Source organism: Apodemus sylvaticus, chromosome 6 (genome assembly GCF_947179515.1).
Source record: "Apodemus sylvaticus chromosome 6, mApoSyl1.1, whole genome shotgun sequence".
Classification (NCBI taxonomy): Eukaryota; Metazoa; Chordata; class Mammalia; order Rodentia; family Muridae; genus Apodemus; species Apodemus sylvaticus.
Genome location: NC_067477.1, coordinates 125,620,049 through 125,634,457, shown reverse-complemented (window position 1 = coordinate 125,634,457; position 14,409 = coordinate 125,620,049). Strand labels below are relative to the sequence as shown.

The window sequence follows — 14,409 nt, the reverse complement described above, 5'->3', positions numbered from 1 at the left end:
TGTCTGTTCACATCGGTAAAACCCTAAGACACCAGTTATGATTGACAGAGTGACTACAAAGATATCCTACTTGTATATGCTATCTATTATTGGGGACCTGTAATATAAATAAATAAAATAAATAAATGGGGGCTTGAGTGATGCCTGGTGATTTTAAATTGTGTACTAAGCTCTAAAGGACCTGAGTTCGGTTCCCAGCACCCACTTCAGGTGGCTCACAACTACCTGTAAGTCCAGCTCCAGAGGGATCTGATGCTTCTGCACTTGGCAGGCACCTGCACTCCCATGCACAGACTCACATAGCACACATACACATTTTTAAATTCACTACAGTTCAAAATCATGCATCAATGAAACTACAGTATGTAATCACCAAGCACAAGACGACTGTGATGGCTATTTTAATTTCAATAATACAGACTTTAAGACAGAGACTACATCCAGATAGTTAAAGACAGGCTTCCTAATGACAAAATATGTGAAAATATTCAGAAGACATGATAATCTGTTGCAATATCTAATAACAGAACTTCGAACTACACATACTGAAAACTGACAGCAGCAGGTCTATCAGACAACTCCATAAGTTTAAAGAGTACACTTATCTCTCTCAGCTACTAATAGGACAACAAGAAAAAACTTCAGTGAAGAATAAATGATCTCAGAAATATAATTTATCTTTAGAATTTACAGAATACCTCATGGCCATTAGCTTTTGCTAATGTGTTAAGGATACACATTCTTTTCAAGTACATGATGTGTATTTACCAAAATGGAGAATATTTTGGGTCTCAAATATTAAGTTTATATTGAAGGGAGGAAAATTACCAAATGATTTTTGACCATATCAGAATCAAGTTAGAAACCAACAGCTGTAAGCTATTCTAAAACAAGCTGGTCCTGTTAATTCTGTCGTACTGGAGACAGAGGCAAGTGGATCTCGTGAGGCTAGCCTGGTCTACAAGGAGAATCCAGGACAGTGAGGGCTGTTACACAAAGAAACTCTTCTCAACAGAACAAGAAAAGAGAAAACAAAACAAAAAGATATTCTAAAACAAAACACAAAAATATTCATACATTTAAGAATTTAATAACCTTCTCCTAAATAATTCACAGGTGAAAATGAAATCATAAAGGACACTGGAGATATTGTATAGTGAGCAACGGAGATGCACTGACCCTAGAGTGTGAGACAATTAACACAGCACCTGGGAGGGAACAGAAATGTTCATCCAGGAAGCAGAAAACAGGTCTGAGGTTCTGGCCAGGGCTGACCCCTCTGGTACTAAGGTAAGAAACAGAGACCAGAGGAAGCCCTCTCTCTAGAAACCATTATGCCCCTACCAATGAGGCCTAGAGCCTAAAATTCCAACACAGTAAGAAGTGAACTCCTGGAGGCTTCATGTAAGAATGGCTCTTTTGTGAAAACACTGTCCTTTGGAAGACACCTGCAAACATATCTTTATAATCTTTTCTGAGATGAGAGGAAGCAGCATTGTAGTTTTAAAAAAATGTTCATTAAAGGATGTCAGATAATGATGAACTACACCCAGAGAAAGACCTTCTGTGTAAATAGAAAGAACATAAGACAAGATGGCTTCATGACACACGACCATGTGTGGGAAATATATTATGCTGGGGGAAGGGCTATGCCTGTTTCCACATAAAAGAAAAGCTGTGGGTTCTTTCCAAGGTGATAAAAATCAGACATGACAAAGAGAGACCTCCTGAAGACCTTAGTGACAGAGACGTAAAGGGAGACTAACACAATCAACAAAATAGTTTTGTATACTACAGGATAAAAGAAGAGAAAGACAGCCCTAAAAAGACTCACACTCTGGGGATGCTGAGATTCTGGGACCTTCCATTCCAGCTTCACACTTGACTCTACTTCAACTCCATCAAAGCTGATTGTTTTAGAGACTTGTTTCCAGAACTACTCACCTATTCAGCCTTTCAGAATGTCATGATCAAGATGTCAGCTGACCAATGAACATAGCGACTGGAAGGCAAATAATGTCTCCTCTGACGAGTCAACTTTCCTATTTCCCTTTGGGCCTCCAGATGGGAATTCTTCGCCATAATTCAGCTGGAAGCAGACAGAAGATAATCATTATCCCAGTTCCCTATGTTGGGGTAGATGGTTCTGATTATTTTAGGAATTATAGATATGTTGTCATTTTAGAGGTACTTTACAAAAGTAGATTTGGACAGGGAGGGAGCTAAAGAAGTTAAACTCAGGTACTTCTACCTTTCTTCTTTCCTATACTTCCTTCTTAGGTAAAGGGGAAGGGGGCAGAAAAGAAAAAGGGGGATATATAGAAATTATAGAAATTATAATTCATAGAAATTATAGAAATAGACAAATAGGGATAGGTTAGCAAATGTACTTTTAAGCAAAACATTACATAGCCAGATCTAACATTGTTAGAAGTCTTTATAACTGATACGAAGTTGAAGTTGTAATCTCTTATATTGGTTCAGAATTTACTTATGCAAATTTAAGGTTTTCGTTGGTATAAATGTATTATTGATATAAAACTGAGATTAATATTATTATTCCCATGTAGGCATTGTGTCCATATAACACATTTAAGAATAAAAGGAGCTGGGTGGTGGTGGCATAGGCCTTTAATCCCAGTACCTGTGAAGCAGAAGCAGATGGATTTCTGAGTTCTAGGCCAGCCTGGTCTACAGAGTGAGTTCCAGGACAGGGCTACACAGAGAAACCCTGTCTCTAAGAACCAAGAAAAAAAATACAACAACAGAAGACCAGATAGCAAAGTTGTGGTTGTGGGTTAATTGGTTGTGGGTTAATTAAAAGTGTGTTACTGAGTTATTTTAATTAGAAATGGCCAAGAGTAGTCAATGCTTAACAGTTTTGAGATGCTTTAGGTAGATAGATGGTCTTCAAATGTGTCAGAAGTACACAGAACATGACATTTATTGACATTTCTTTTTTAAAGTTCATTTGACTGGAGACCTGTCTGCTCCTGACAGCACTCCTTTCTTTAATTCAAAAAGGAAATTGAGCATCAATAGAGTTGCTTCAGTTGTGGCAAGACAGTCACCAAGCAAGAATTGCCTCATTTCATCTACAGAAAAATACTGTCCAAAAAAAAGGACACACTATGCAAAATAGTCGATTGATAATCTCTGCCAAGATAGAGTAATTAGCCCTTCAAAATTCTCCATTACCAAGTCTGTCAGATGATCCTGGGCCAGAAGGCTGAAGACTGATGTTCCAATGTTTTGGTGTATAGGCTCTGTTCAGGTGATCAGCAGTCTCTATAAATTGGCTAAGTTTTAGAAGGTATATGTTGTGTTTCTCATACATTCAGGTAATATTAGTCATTCTTGGATTTCTGATGGGGTTGAAGACTAGTAGGCTCATAGTCAGTTCAAGCTGTTTAGCATTTAGAAATATGGTACAGATTTGAGAGGATGGTTTTCAGATGGGTTACAATTTAAAGCCAGGACTTGAGTCATGTGTAGAATTTTAAGTCTTTTAAGTTCAGATAGACAACAGAAGTACTATTTAATTGATAAAAATTGATGGACTGGGTGTTAGGTCTATCCTGTATATTATAAATTACAAAATGGTAATAATTACACTCAATTGATGTCTGAGATAAAAGAGCCTTTCAATTGGACAGAAAGGGGGAGGAGTTGTGGATACCTCTGGGCTTGTAATTTGATGCTAATTCTACTCCTCTGATGTGCTGCACAAGAGGAGTTGCCTTGTGAACCTTCTCCCCACCCTAACTTTTCAAATAAAGGCTTGAGCCTATGATTGGGCAGGAAGGAGGAGGAGGGGCTGAGAGTTTGTGGGACTAGCTATGGAGGATGCATGGAGAGGCTGCAGAGAGAAGCTCATGGCCTAGAGAAACTGCAAGTTAGATGGGATAATAGAGATGGGAATAGATTAGTGTAGTGGGAGATCAGCCCAATCTAGGCTTATAGCTTATATTGTTACTGATTGAGTTGAGATTTCTTTTACCTGGTTGGAAAAATATAGCAACAACATTTTGTTTGTTTGTTGTTTGGTTGTTTGTTTTCAGTCAGGGTTTCTCTTTGAAGCCTTAGATGTACTGAAACCCTACCTGTTAACAGGGACTCAGGCTTAATCCCATGATCCACCCGCCTTAGACTCCCAAGTTCTGGGACTAAAGATATGTGTCACCATACCTGGCAGTAAAGTTGGTTTTAATGTCATATTTAAAAAACGAAAAACAATATCCTGGAATAGCAAGATGGCACACCAGGTAAACTGGTTAGCCGTTTTAGCATGAGCACCTGACTTCCGTTATTCCATGTTTTATGTATACTTTTCATATACAATCACACTGAAAATTCATAGATGGGTATTGAAGTTTCATTAAATAATACGATTTAAGGAAATTAATTACCAATGGTGAGGAAGTTATGTTGGTAAATGGAATATGGGGGCTGGAAAGATGGTTCAGAGTTTAAGAGAATTGTCTGCTCTTCTAGAGGTACTGAGTTCAATACTGAGCAGTCATGTGGTGGCTCTTAACCATCTATAATGAGATCTGGTGCCCTCTTCTGGCCTGTAGGCACACATGCAGACAGAACGTTGTATAATAAATAAATCTTAAAAAAAAAAAAAGAAAAAAGAATAAGGAATTGAGTCCTAAAATGTGACTGTTCTCCTCCTCCTTCTCCTCTGAAGAAAATATACACTACCATTATCCACTTTCTTCAAAAATAAGAATAAACTCCACAAGTAGATGGATTATCCAGGCAGGAATGCTGGTCACCTGAACCACTACTTAAGAGTCACATCGAGGCAGCCAGGATTCTGGGTCTATCTGAGGGAGGAGAAAGCACAGCATTTGTTGATGGTTGGAGTTGGTGGGTGTCCAAGAACTGGAACAAGGTTACGTGACGCTCTTTGCCTGTTCCGGAATAATGGAGTAACCATTTTCTCAACAGGAAGGCTATAGGTGCTGCTAGCTTATTTCAGTATTGGACACAGAGTAAGAAGCGAGGGCTACTAAACACACAGAGAGATGCGCTAAGTCTCCTATGGGTGCCTCCGCATCGCAGGCTCTTCCGTCCTGCGCTCCTCCCTCCTGCACCCACCCACCAAAGCACTCACGGATGGGGCTTAGCTGCCGCTGTGCTGGGCAGTCACAGCCAACTAGCAGGGCCCTCTGTCATCCTCCAGGTCGCCCTGACGCCCCAAACCCGAGCTTTACAGCACTGACCCTGTTCTGCTGAGGGTGCGCTGCGCATGCGCTGCGCAATTGGTGCGGGACCCAGGAACCTCCCACTAGGCCCTGAAAGCAGATTCGCTTTGAAACTTGGGGCGGGCAGGGTTAAGAGAGCGTGGGGGAGTGTGGGTGCGCGTGACCAGCGTCCTGCGCATGCGTTGTCTCCAGGCTTCCTGTGGGCAGGAGTTTGGGAGGCGGGGCATCCGCGTCCCTTGGCTGTGCGGAGCTGGGCAGGTCGGTCCTGACTAGACTAGGAGGTGAGGAGGTGTCCCGCTCTGCCAGGCTGACACGCACCGCGATCCCTGTGTCCCTGGACATCTTCAGGAAGGAATTCGAGTTTTCAGCCTCGGGGTTGGCAGCTCGAGGACTCCTTCGACACGAGGCTGACCTCGCAGGGCGGCCCGGGACCCCAGTTTGCGGTTTCCCGCAGACTCCCAGTTGTCGGGGTCCTGGGAGCGGCCCGGGGCACCCGGACCCGGAGCACCGCGTTCCCGGGCGAGGGGTTGTCCCGGGCCCCGTCGGGCTCGCTCCTGCTTGTCAGATCCCTGGGGTCTTTATTCTGTGTCCCGGTGGCGAGGGACAGGTAAAGGTGCCCATGACGCTCAGCAGGTGGAGGAGAAGCCTCGCCCATGCTCAGAAGTTCGGTTCTCAAGGTAGAATGAGTTAATAGCCTATGTTCTAATAGACAAACAACAGCCCGGGGATAATGTCTTTGTGCAGTGTTTACATTTTCCTTTCATTCCATTCTTATTGCCAAACAGTCTCTTTTTGTTTATCATTGTCTTTACGAAGTTAATTCTCTAGTGAGAAGTGAAACCACGCTGTCCTTCCATATCTTAGTGGTTGCATTTATGAAACTTGGTATTTAATATTTAAATAATCCTTACATGTAAGGGCTGGAGAGATGGCTCAGTGATTAAGTATACTTGTTGCTTTTGATAGGGACCTGGGTTTGGTTTCCAGAGCCCACATGATGGCTCGAAACCATCTTTTTCTCCAGTTCCAGGGGAAACCAACACCCTGTTTTGACCTCTGTGGGCACCAGGCACACATGTAGTCCGTATACATACATGTGGGCAAAACATTCCTACACAAATAAAAAATTGCTTACATATATATTTTACTTTTTAAAAAACTAATCTGTTCATTTAAGGTTGGCATTAAGAACATCAATAATGGAGCTAGCTCACAGTTTATTGCTAAATGAAGAAGCATTGGCTCAGATCACAAAGGCAAAGGGACCAGTGTTCATCTTTGAATGGTTAAGATTTCTTGATAAAGTCCTAGTTGCTGCCAACAAGGTGAGTATTGCCCACTCCCCACCATAAGATTGACATAAAGAAAGATGAAAATATTGTGTTTTTTAAATGTTATGAGTCATTTACCTCAGGAATTGGAGGATGTCATACTATGGGAATTTCTAGCTTATCCGTCTCTTAGTCAGCAGTAAAGCCCAAACCCTGTTTACATCTGCTTGTTGCATGCGTCATATCTGTCTAGGCAGTGCAATGTGACTGGATTAAAACGTCACTGTGCTGGTGTCACTTATAATCCACTTATAATTCCAGTGCCTGGGAAGGCCTCTGCGATAAGAGATTTTTACTTTCCCTTCTACAACCTCTTTGATTCAAACTTGTTTTGTGTATGTTTTTTTTTTTTTTATTTTGTTAGTATTAGATGCTTTCCTCTAGTGGGAAAATGTAAGAGTGAATCCTAAAAGGTTTTCTGGAAAAGGTGAATTTTACAAAGTGAATGTCACAATTGGCTAGACCTGACCTTATCTTAGTATGTTTCTCTAGACTAATTGTTCCCTAGAAGATGCCTTTCTACTCTGTTGTCTGAAGGGAATGTGGATAATTGTCTGGGACTGAGGAATTGGGATAGGGAGACTAAAGACTTTAACATTCATGATGTAAACATTCACTTAATTCCTATTTTAGTACAGCGACCTCAGTCCACAGTTTTGTCTGATCCTTCTTGTTCAAAGATGTCCTATCTCATTTTTTTTCCAGGACGCAAGCCTCTAGCTTTCTTCTGGAATGGAAGAAAGGAGGGTAGAAAATTTTGTTTGTTTGTTGGCTTTGATTTTACTTTGTCTGACCGCTTTATTAGTTATTCCTGGCTGGCCTGGGGCTCATTGCATATCCCAGACTGGCCTCAAACATTCAGCTGTCTTCCTGCATTAGCTGTCTGAGTGGTGAAATGCTGGGCATGATGGGTGTACTCCAGTATAGCCTCTTGGACAGTCAACTAGTAATTCCTTTTATTTCTGGGTGCAGATTTATTCTCGCCTGAAAGACCAAGAATCACTTTTAGGTTCCCTGTTGGCTTTCAAGTTTTGTCCAAGTTCCTTTCCTATTGTTGTGGCCATGGATACCCTAGTAACCTTTAACTGGAATTTTCTTTTTGTCTTTTAAACCTCCTGTAACTGGGCATTTGTTGTTTCCCTTCCAAGGAAAAGTCTTTTTGGAGCTGGCCCATGACTCACACTGCCTACAGCAATCATCTGGATGTGTTGTATTTGGCTCCCTTCTATCTTTACATGTGGCTTATCCTCTGCTTTAAATACTTAGCCCTCACTGTGTTTTGTTGTGAGAGTTGTCAGTCTTCCTTTTCAGTGATACTCACTCCTATGACTCCTACCACCACTTTACATAACTGCTTTGAAAAGACATCTGGGCTGGCCTGGAGCTCAGCTGCTAGAGTACTTGCCTCCACCATGCAGAAAGCCCTGGGTTTAATTCCTATCGCCACATAGAACAAGTGTATGTGGTGGCCGTTGTAATAATCCTAGCCCTGGGAAGTGGAGGAGTGAGCAAAAGTTCACAGTCATTCTCAGCTACATGATGGATTCAAGGCTAGCAGAGATTCATTCGTGTTCTCTCTCTCTCTCTCTCTCTCTCTCTCTCTCTCTCTCTCTCTCTCTCTCTCTCTCTGAGTTAAGACATTTACACCAATTTATTGTTTTCAAACCCATCCTTTGCCAACCCCCTAAAATCATTCCCTTCCCTTATATCATGTGGATTAGCAACTGTTAAGGGAGTTACCCACAAGCATATCTAGAACATATAACCTGGAACACTGGCAAAAGCCTGTAATGTTCAGGGAAGGAGTGTCTATGGGACCTCAGTGGCCAGTGACTTTAGAAGTAACTCATACCTGGCATTGGGCTCTTCTTAGCCTCTAGGAGGAGCATTGTTGCCCTGTTATAGCGTCACTGCATTTTAATGCTCTGCGTGTGTTTGTTCATATATATACATATATATGTATATATATGTATACATATATATGTATCTAGTTATTCCTGGACTAGTTTTCTAGTTTTCTAACCTTTTTTGTTTCCCGAACATTTTACATTTAAGCAAATGTAGCTGCAGTGAAACTTTAAAAGTATACATATGGAAACCATTCACAGAGGTTTACCAATTAGCAATTAGAAGGCTAAGCATTTAGAAGGCTAATGAGGATCACAAGTTCAAGGCCATCCTAGGATGCAATAAGACTAACTCAAAACATATTGAAGATATTTCCATGAATATAACAATTTAGGATTCTTGATTCAGTATAGTGAATTGTTTTCTCCAACTAAAATGCAATTATGTTTTATCTTAGACTTGGTCTCATCATTCCTTGTCCTGAGAGTGGATTCTAGTGGCCCAATGTACCGTGGATACTTGGAACCCACGCTGTCCCTGGTTGTTACCTTGCTGCTGACAGTTCCACCTTCACACACAGAAGTTCACCAGTGTTTGGGCAGATGCTTGGGGGCCACCATAACTACTGTTGGACCAGAGCTGCAGGGTAAGCAAATTCATCTTCAGTTAAAGAGAGTGCCTGGGCAAGTACTGTTCCGCTGGTTTCCTCAATATCACCATTGTGTTGCTTGCAAAGCATTTTAATAATTATCATCTACCATACATTTTGTTTTCCAAAATGTGGCACTCAATGTTTTATATGTGCCATTTTTAAAATAATATGGATGTGATGGTTTGTATGTGCTTGGCCCAGGGAGTGGCACTATTAGTAGGTGTAGCATTGTTGGAGGGAGTCTGTCATAGTCTGATGGGCTTAAATTCCCTCAACCTAGCTGCCTGGGAGTGAGTCTTCTGCTAGCAGCCTTCAGATAAAGATGTAGAACTCTCAACTCCTCCTGTACCATGCCTGCCTGGATGCTGCCATTTTCCCACTTTGATGATACTGAACTTGTAAGTCAGACCCAATGAAATGTTGTGCCTTATAAGACTTGCCATGGTCATGGTGTCTGTTCACAGCAGTAAAACCCTAATTAAGACAGCAGGCAAACCAGAACAGGTGTCAGGGTTTTACTGGCAGTTGTAGAGGGCTTAGACATCTCTATGTAGAGCAGGCTATCGTTGAATTTGCAGTCTCTGGAGTGCTTGGATTAAAGGTATGCATCACCACTCCTGGGTAAAGCATTTTTAAAAGTCTTGAACAGAGAAAACATTTTAAATGAAACTCTACTTGGACATCTCCTCCACCACAAAAAATGGAAAGGAAGTTCTTTTAGTCTGGGATGCCAAATACTGCCTCCATGAGCTTACTCTTTGATTTTACCACCCCTAACGGTGTGTTACCTGTCACTGAGGCAGCTAGTTCAGAGGAAAGGTTCATAGAAGGTTGACTGCTGCTGTACTTGGAACTGGATCTTCCTGATGGTGACTTCAACCTGAATTCAGTGAGTCATGACTGGACCCTGAATGCATACACTCAGAATTCCTGCTTCCCTTTCTGTTTATTTTATGTTTTGAGGAGGTCAACTTCAGGTCTCTGAAGAAGGAAATTGAAGAAGGCCTCAAAAAATGGAAAAATCTTCCATGCTCTTGGATTGCCATGACTAATATAGTAAACATGGCCATCTTTCCAAAAGCAATACACAGAATCAATGCAATCTCCATCAAAACCCCAACTCAGTCCTTTATAGAGTTAGAAAGAGCAATTCTCAAATTTATCTGTAATAACAAAAAAACCCAGGATAGCTAAAACTATTCTCAACAGTAAAAGAACTTCTGGGGGAATCAGAATCCCTTACCTCAAGCAGTACTACAGAGCAGTAGTGTTAAAATATGCATGGTATTGATACGGTGACAGGCAGGTAGATCAATGGAATAGAACTGAAGACCCAGAAATGAACCCCCACAGCTATGGTCACTTGATTTTTGACAAAGGAGCTAACACCATCCAGTGGAATAAAGATAGCCTTTTAATCAAACGGTGCTGGTTCAACTGGAGGTCAGCATGCAGAAGAATGCAAATCGATCCATTCTTATCTCCTTATACTAAGCTCAAGTCCAAGTGGATCAAGGACCTCCACATAAAACCAGACTCACTGAAACTAATAGAACAGAAACTGGGGAAGACCCTTGAGGACCTGGGCCAAGGATAAAATATCCTGAACAGATCACCAATAGCTTATGCTCTAAGATCAAGAATTGACCAAATGGACCTCATAAAATTGCAAAGTTTCTGTAAGGCAAAGGACACTGTCAATCGGAGAAAACGGCAACCAAAAAATTGGGAAATATTTTCAGAAACCTTACATACGACAGAGGGCTAATATCCAATATTTAAAAAAAAGTAAAGAAGTTAGGCTTCAGAGAGCCAAATAACCCTATTAAAATATTGGGTACAGAGCTAAACAAAGAGTTTTCACCTGAAGGATTTAGAATGGCTGAGAAGCACTCTGGAAATCAGTCTGGCGGTTCCTCTGAAAACTGGGCACCTCACTTCCAGAAGATCCTGCTATACCACTCCTGGGCATATACCCAGAGGATTCCCCACCATGTAATAAGGATACATGCTCTACTATGTTCATCGCAGCCCTATTTATAATTGCCAGATGCTGGAAAGAACCCAGGTATCCCTCAACAGAAGAGTGGATGCAAAAAATGTGGTATATCTACACAATGGAGTACTATTCAGCCATTAGAAATAATGAATTCATGAAATTCTTAGGCAAATGGATGGAGCTAGAGAACATCATACTAAGTGAGGTAACCCAGACTCAAAAGGTGAATCATGATATGCACTCACTAATAAGTGGATATTAACCTAGAAACCTGGAATACCCAAAACATAATCTACACATCAAATGAGGTACAAGAAGAAAGGAAGAGTGGCCCCTTGTTTTGGAAAGACTCAGTGAAGCAGTATTCAGCAAAACCAGAACGGGGAAGTGGGAAGGGGTGGGTGGGAGGACAGGAGGAGAGAAGGGGGCTTATGGGACTTTCTGGGAGTGGGGGGGCTAGGAAAGGGGAAATCATTTGAAATGTAAATAAAAAATATATCGAATAAAAAAAATAATGTAAAAAAAAAAGAAATTTTCAACATCATTAGTCATTAGGGATATGCAAATCAAAACAAGCCTGAGATTTCAACTCACACCAGTCAGAATGGCTAAGATCAAAAACTCAGTAGACAGCAGGCATTGGTGAGGATGTGGAGAAAGAGGAATACTCCTCCACTACTGTTGGGATTGCAAGCAGATTCAACCACTCTGGAAATCAGTCTGGTGGTTTCTCAGAAAACTGGGCATGACCCTTCAAGGGGACCCTGATATACCATTTCTGGGCATATACACAGAGGTTTCCCCAGCGTGTCTTAAGGATACATGCTATATGTTCATAGCAGCCCTATTTATAATAGCCAGAAACTTGAAAGTACCCAGATATCTCTCAACAGAGCAATGGATATAGAACATGTGATATATTTACACAATGGAATTATACTCAGCAATTAAAAACAATGAATTCATGAAATTCTTAGGCAAATAGTTGGAACTGGAAAATACGATCCTAAGTGAGGTAACCCAATCACAAAAGAACACACATGGAATAATGTGTCACTAATAAGTGGATATTAGCCCAGAAGCTCTGAATCCCAAGACACAATTTACATATCAAATGATTTCCAAGAAGAAGGAAGGAGAGGGCCCTGGTCCTGGAAAGGCTTGATGCAACAATGTAGGAGATTACCAGGACAGAGAAGTGCGAGGGGGTTGACTGGTGAATGGGGGGAGGGAAGAGGGCTTATAAGAGTTATGGGGAGGGAGGAACCGGGAAAGGGGAAATCATTAGGAATGTAAACAAAGAATGTAGAAAAATAAAAAATATGTAATATAATTTCCTTCATTTCCTCTATAAGGTTTTATTATTAGACAAACAGTATTTAAAGTTGTCATAATGAAAGTAGAGTTGTGTTTGTTGAGTAGAGAACCACAGAATGAGAAATCCTATGGTTCTTTAGCCAGAAGACTGGTGGTTATAAAGGATAATATGATTTTTTTAAAAGTAATTCATTTCTAAGACCTAAATTCTTACCTTGCAAATACAGTTGTGTTTCAAAGTCATATTTGTGGACTATATGGGTTGTTTTTTTTTTTAAAAAAAATAATCTGAATAATGATTTGAAGAAGGGTTTAGCTGGAAGATGACTACTTTCTGAGAGTCTTTTTGTGACACTAATAGCATAGTTACATTTAATGTTATCTTTTATTTTCCTATAAGGAAATGCAGCCACCATTTCCACCATCCGCTCCTCTTGCTTGGTGGGTTGTGCCATCACCCAGGACCACTCTGATTCTCTGCTTCAGGCAGCTGCCATCTCTTGCCTTCAAGAGCTTCACATGTTTGCCCCACAACACGTCAATCTGTCCAGCCTTGTTCCAAGCCTTTGTGTGAGTATACAGTCATTCACCATTTTCTATCGAGAGCTTTAAATTTTCTTTGTCCAAAGACCAAACTGGACTAAAACACAAACATACTGGCTGGATTATATGTTTTAGTGTTTAAGTTTCAATAGTTATCTTCTTTTCTTTTATTTACTTTTGTTTTAAATTTTAAGAAATATTTTGATGAACTGCTTATTTCCTAGCTAAGAACTTGCAGTCTGTGGTCCCATTCTCTTAGAACTGTATTTCTTAGCACTTGATTGATGGCTTCTGAGATCTGCTGATGTCATTGCAATGTTCAATGTGTCCATTCAGCAAATATTTATGGATTGCCTGTTAGATGTAAGGTACAAGGCAGACTACTGCAGACAGTTATATAAATAAGACAAGATTAGCCTTTGTCATGAGGCTTAAGCTAAGGAGACCGTTAACAATAGCTATTTACAAAGAAGGTAAGAGCTAGGGAGGCTGTAGAACGTTGGTAAAAGGTTGAGGATATTGCTCAGTGTTAAAGCACTTGTGTAGCGTTTAGAAGGCCCTGGTTTTGATTCTCAACAAACAGAAAACAGAAAAGAAAAGGCATACACTTCCCATAAGGAGTATATAACACAGGGCCTATCATAAGCCAGACATTGAGAAATTAGTTTCCTGAAAAATAGTACTAAAGATGTGTTTTGTAGAATAGGATTTAGTGTCAGTACCAGAGTATTCATTGGGAAAAGTAGGAAGGCCTCTATATGAGAGGTATGATGTGCTTAAAGGTGTGGTTAAACCTGGAAGAGGTGAAAGTATGGACAGTGGAAAGCAAGGTGGGAAAGCAAGGATAGCTAGCCAGGGGCCAGATCATGCAGATGTTCATAGATAGTAAAACCTTGGAGTTAATTCTGTAACAAGGAACTTGAAAGGCAGGTGACATGATCAGATCTGTACTTTCTCCATTCTGTCCTCGATGCATAATGGAGACTGGATTCTCCTTTACAGTAAGCTAAGAATCTTGGTATTGTAGGAGAATGATGATAACAGTTGTTTTAGGTTGTTTGCAATTAGAATAAGGGGGAAAAGGATGGTTTCAAATGACATTTAGGAGGAAGAATTGACAGAATGAGTTGATTAATTGGCCCTGAAGGAAAAGCAAGAAGCTGTTTTAGGTTCTGTCCTGAGCATGGTGATGGAATTTCCTGTGATTGGCATTGTTGGGCAGGGTTGGGAGGAGTGGAATACCATTATTTGCTTATAGGTGTGTGACTGATTACATGAGCCTGGAGCTCAGTTAAAAAATGAGTGGATTAAGTTAGGGGGTGGTAGCTCATGTCTTTGATCCCAGCACTTGGAAGGCAGAGGGCAGGCAGATCTCTGTGAGTTCTAGGCCAGCCTGGTCTACAGTGAGTTCCAGGACAGCTGTAGCTACAGAGAGAAAGGTTTTGTCATAAATCAAACCAAGCAAACAAACAAAAGACTGGATTGGAGCAATTGGTTTGGTACTGT

General features: G+C 40.9%; 1 protein-coding gene across 1 annotated transcript in view; it reads left to right on the top strand.

Annotated features, from left to right (window-relative positions):
- Nucleotides 1-14,409, top strand: part of LOC127687598 (HEAT repeat-containing protein 5B-like) — a 139,442-nt gene that overhangs the window by 98,666 nt on the left and 26,367 nt on the right. The window contains 2 exon segments of the mRNA XM_052186399.1: nt 8,850-9,038; nt 12,761-12,930. Of these exon segments, the coding sequence (XP_052042359.1) occupies nt 8,850-9,038; nt 12,761-12,930 (359 nt within the window).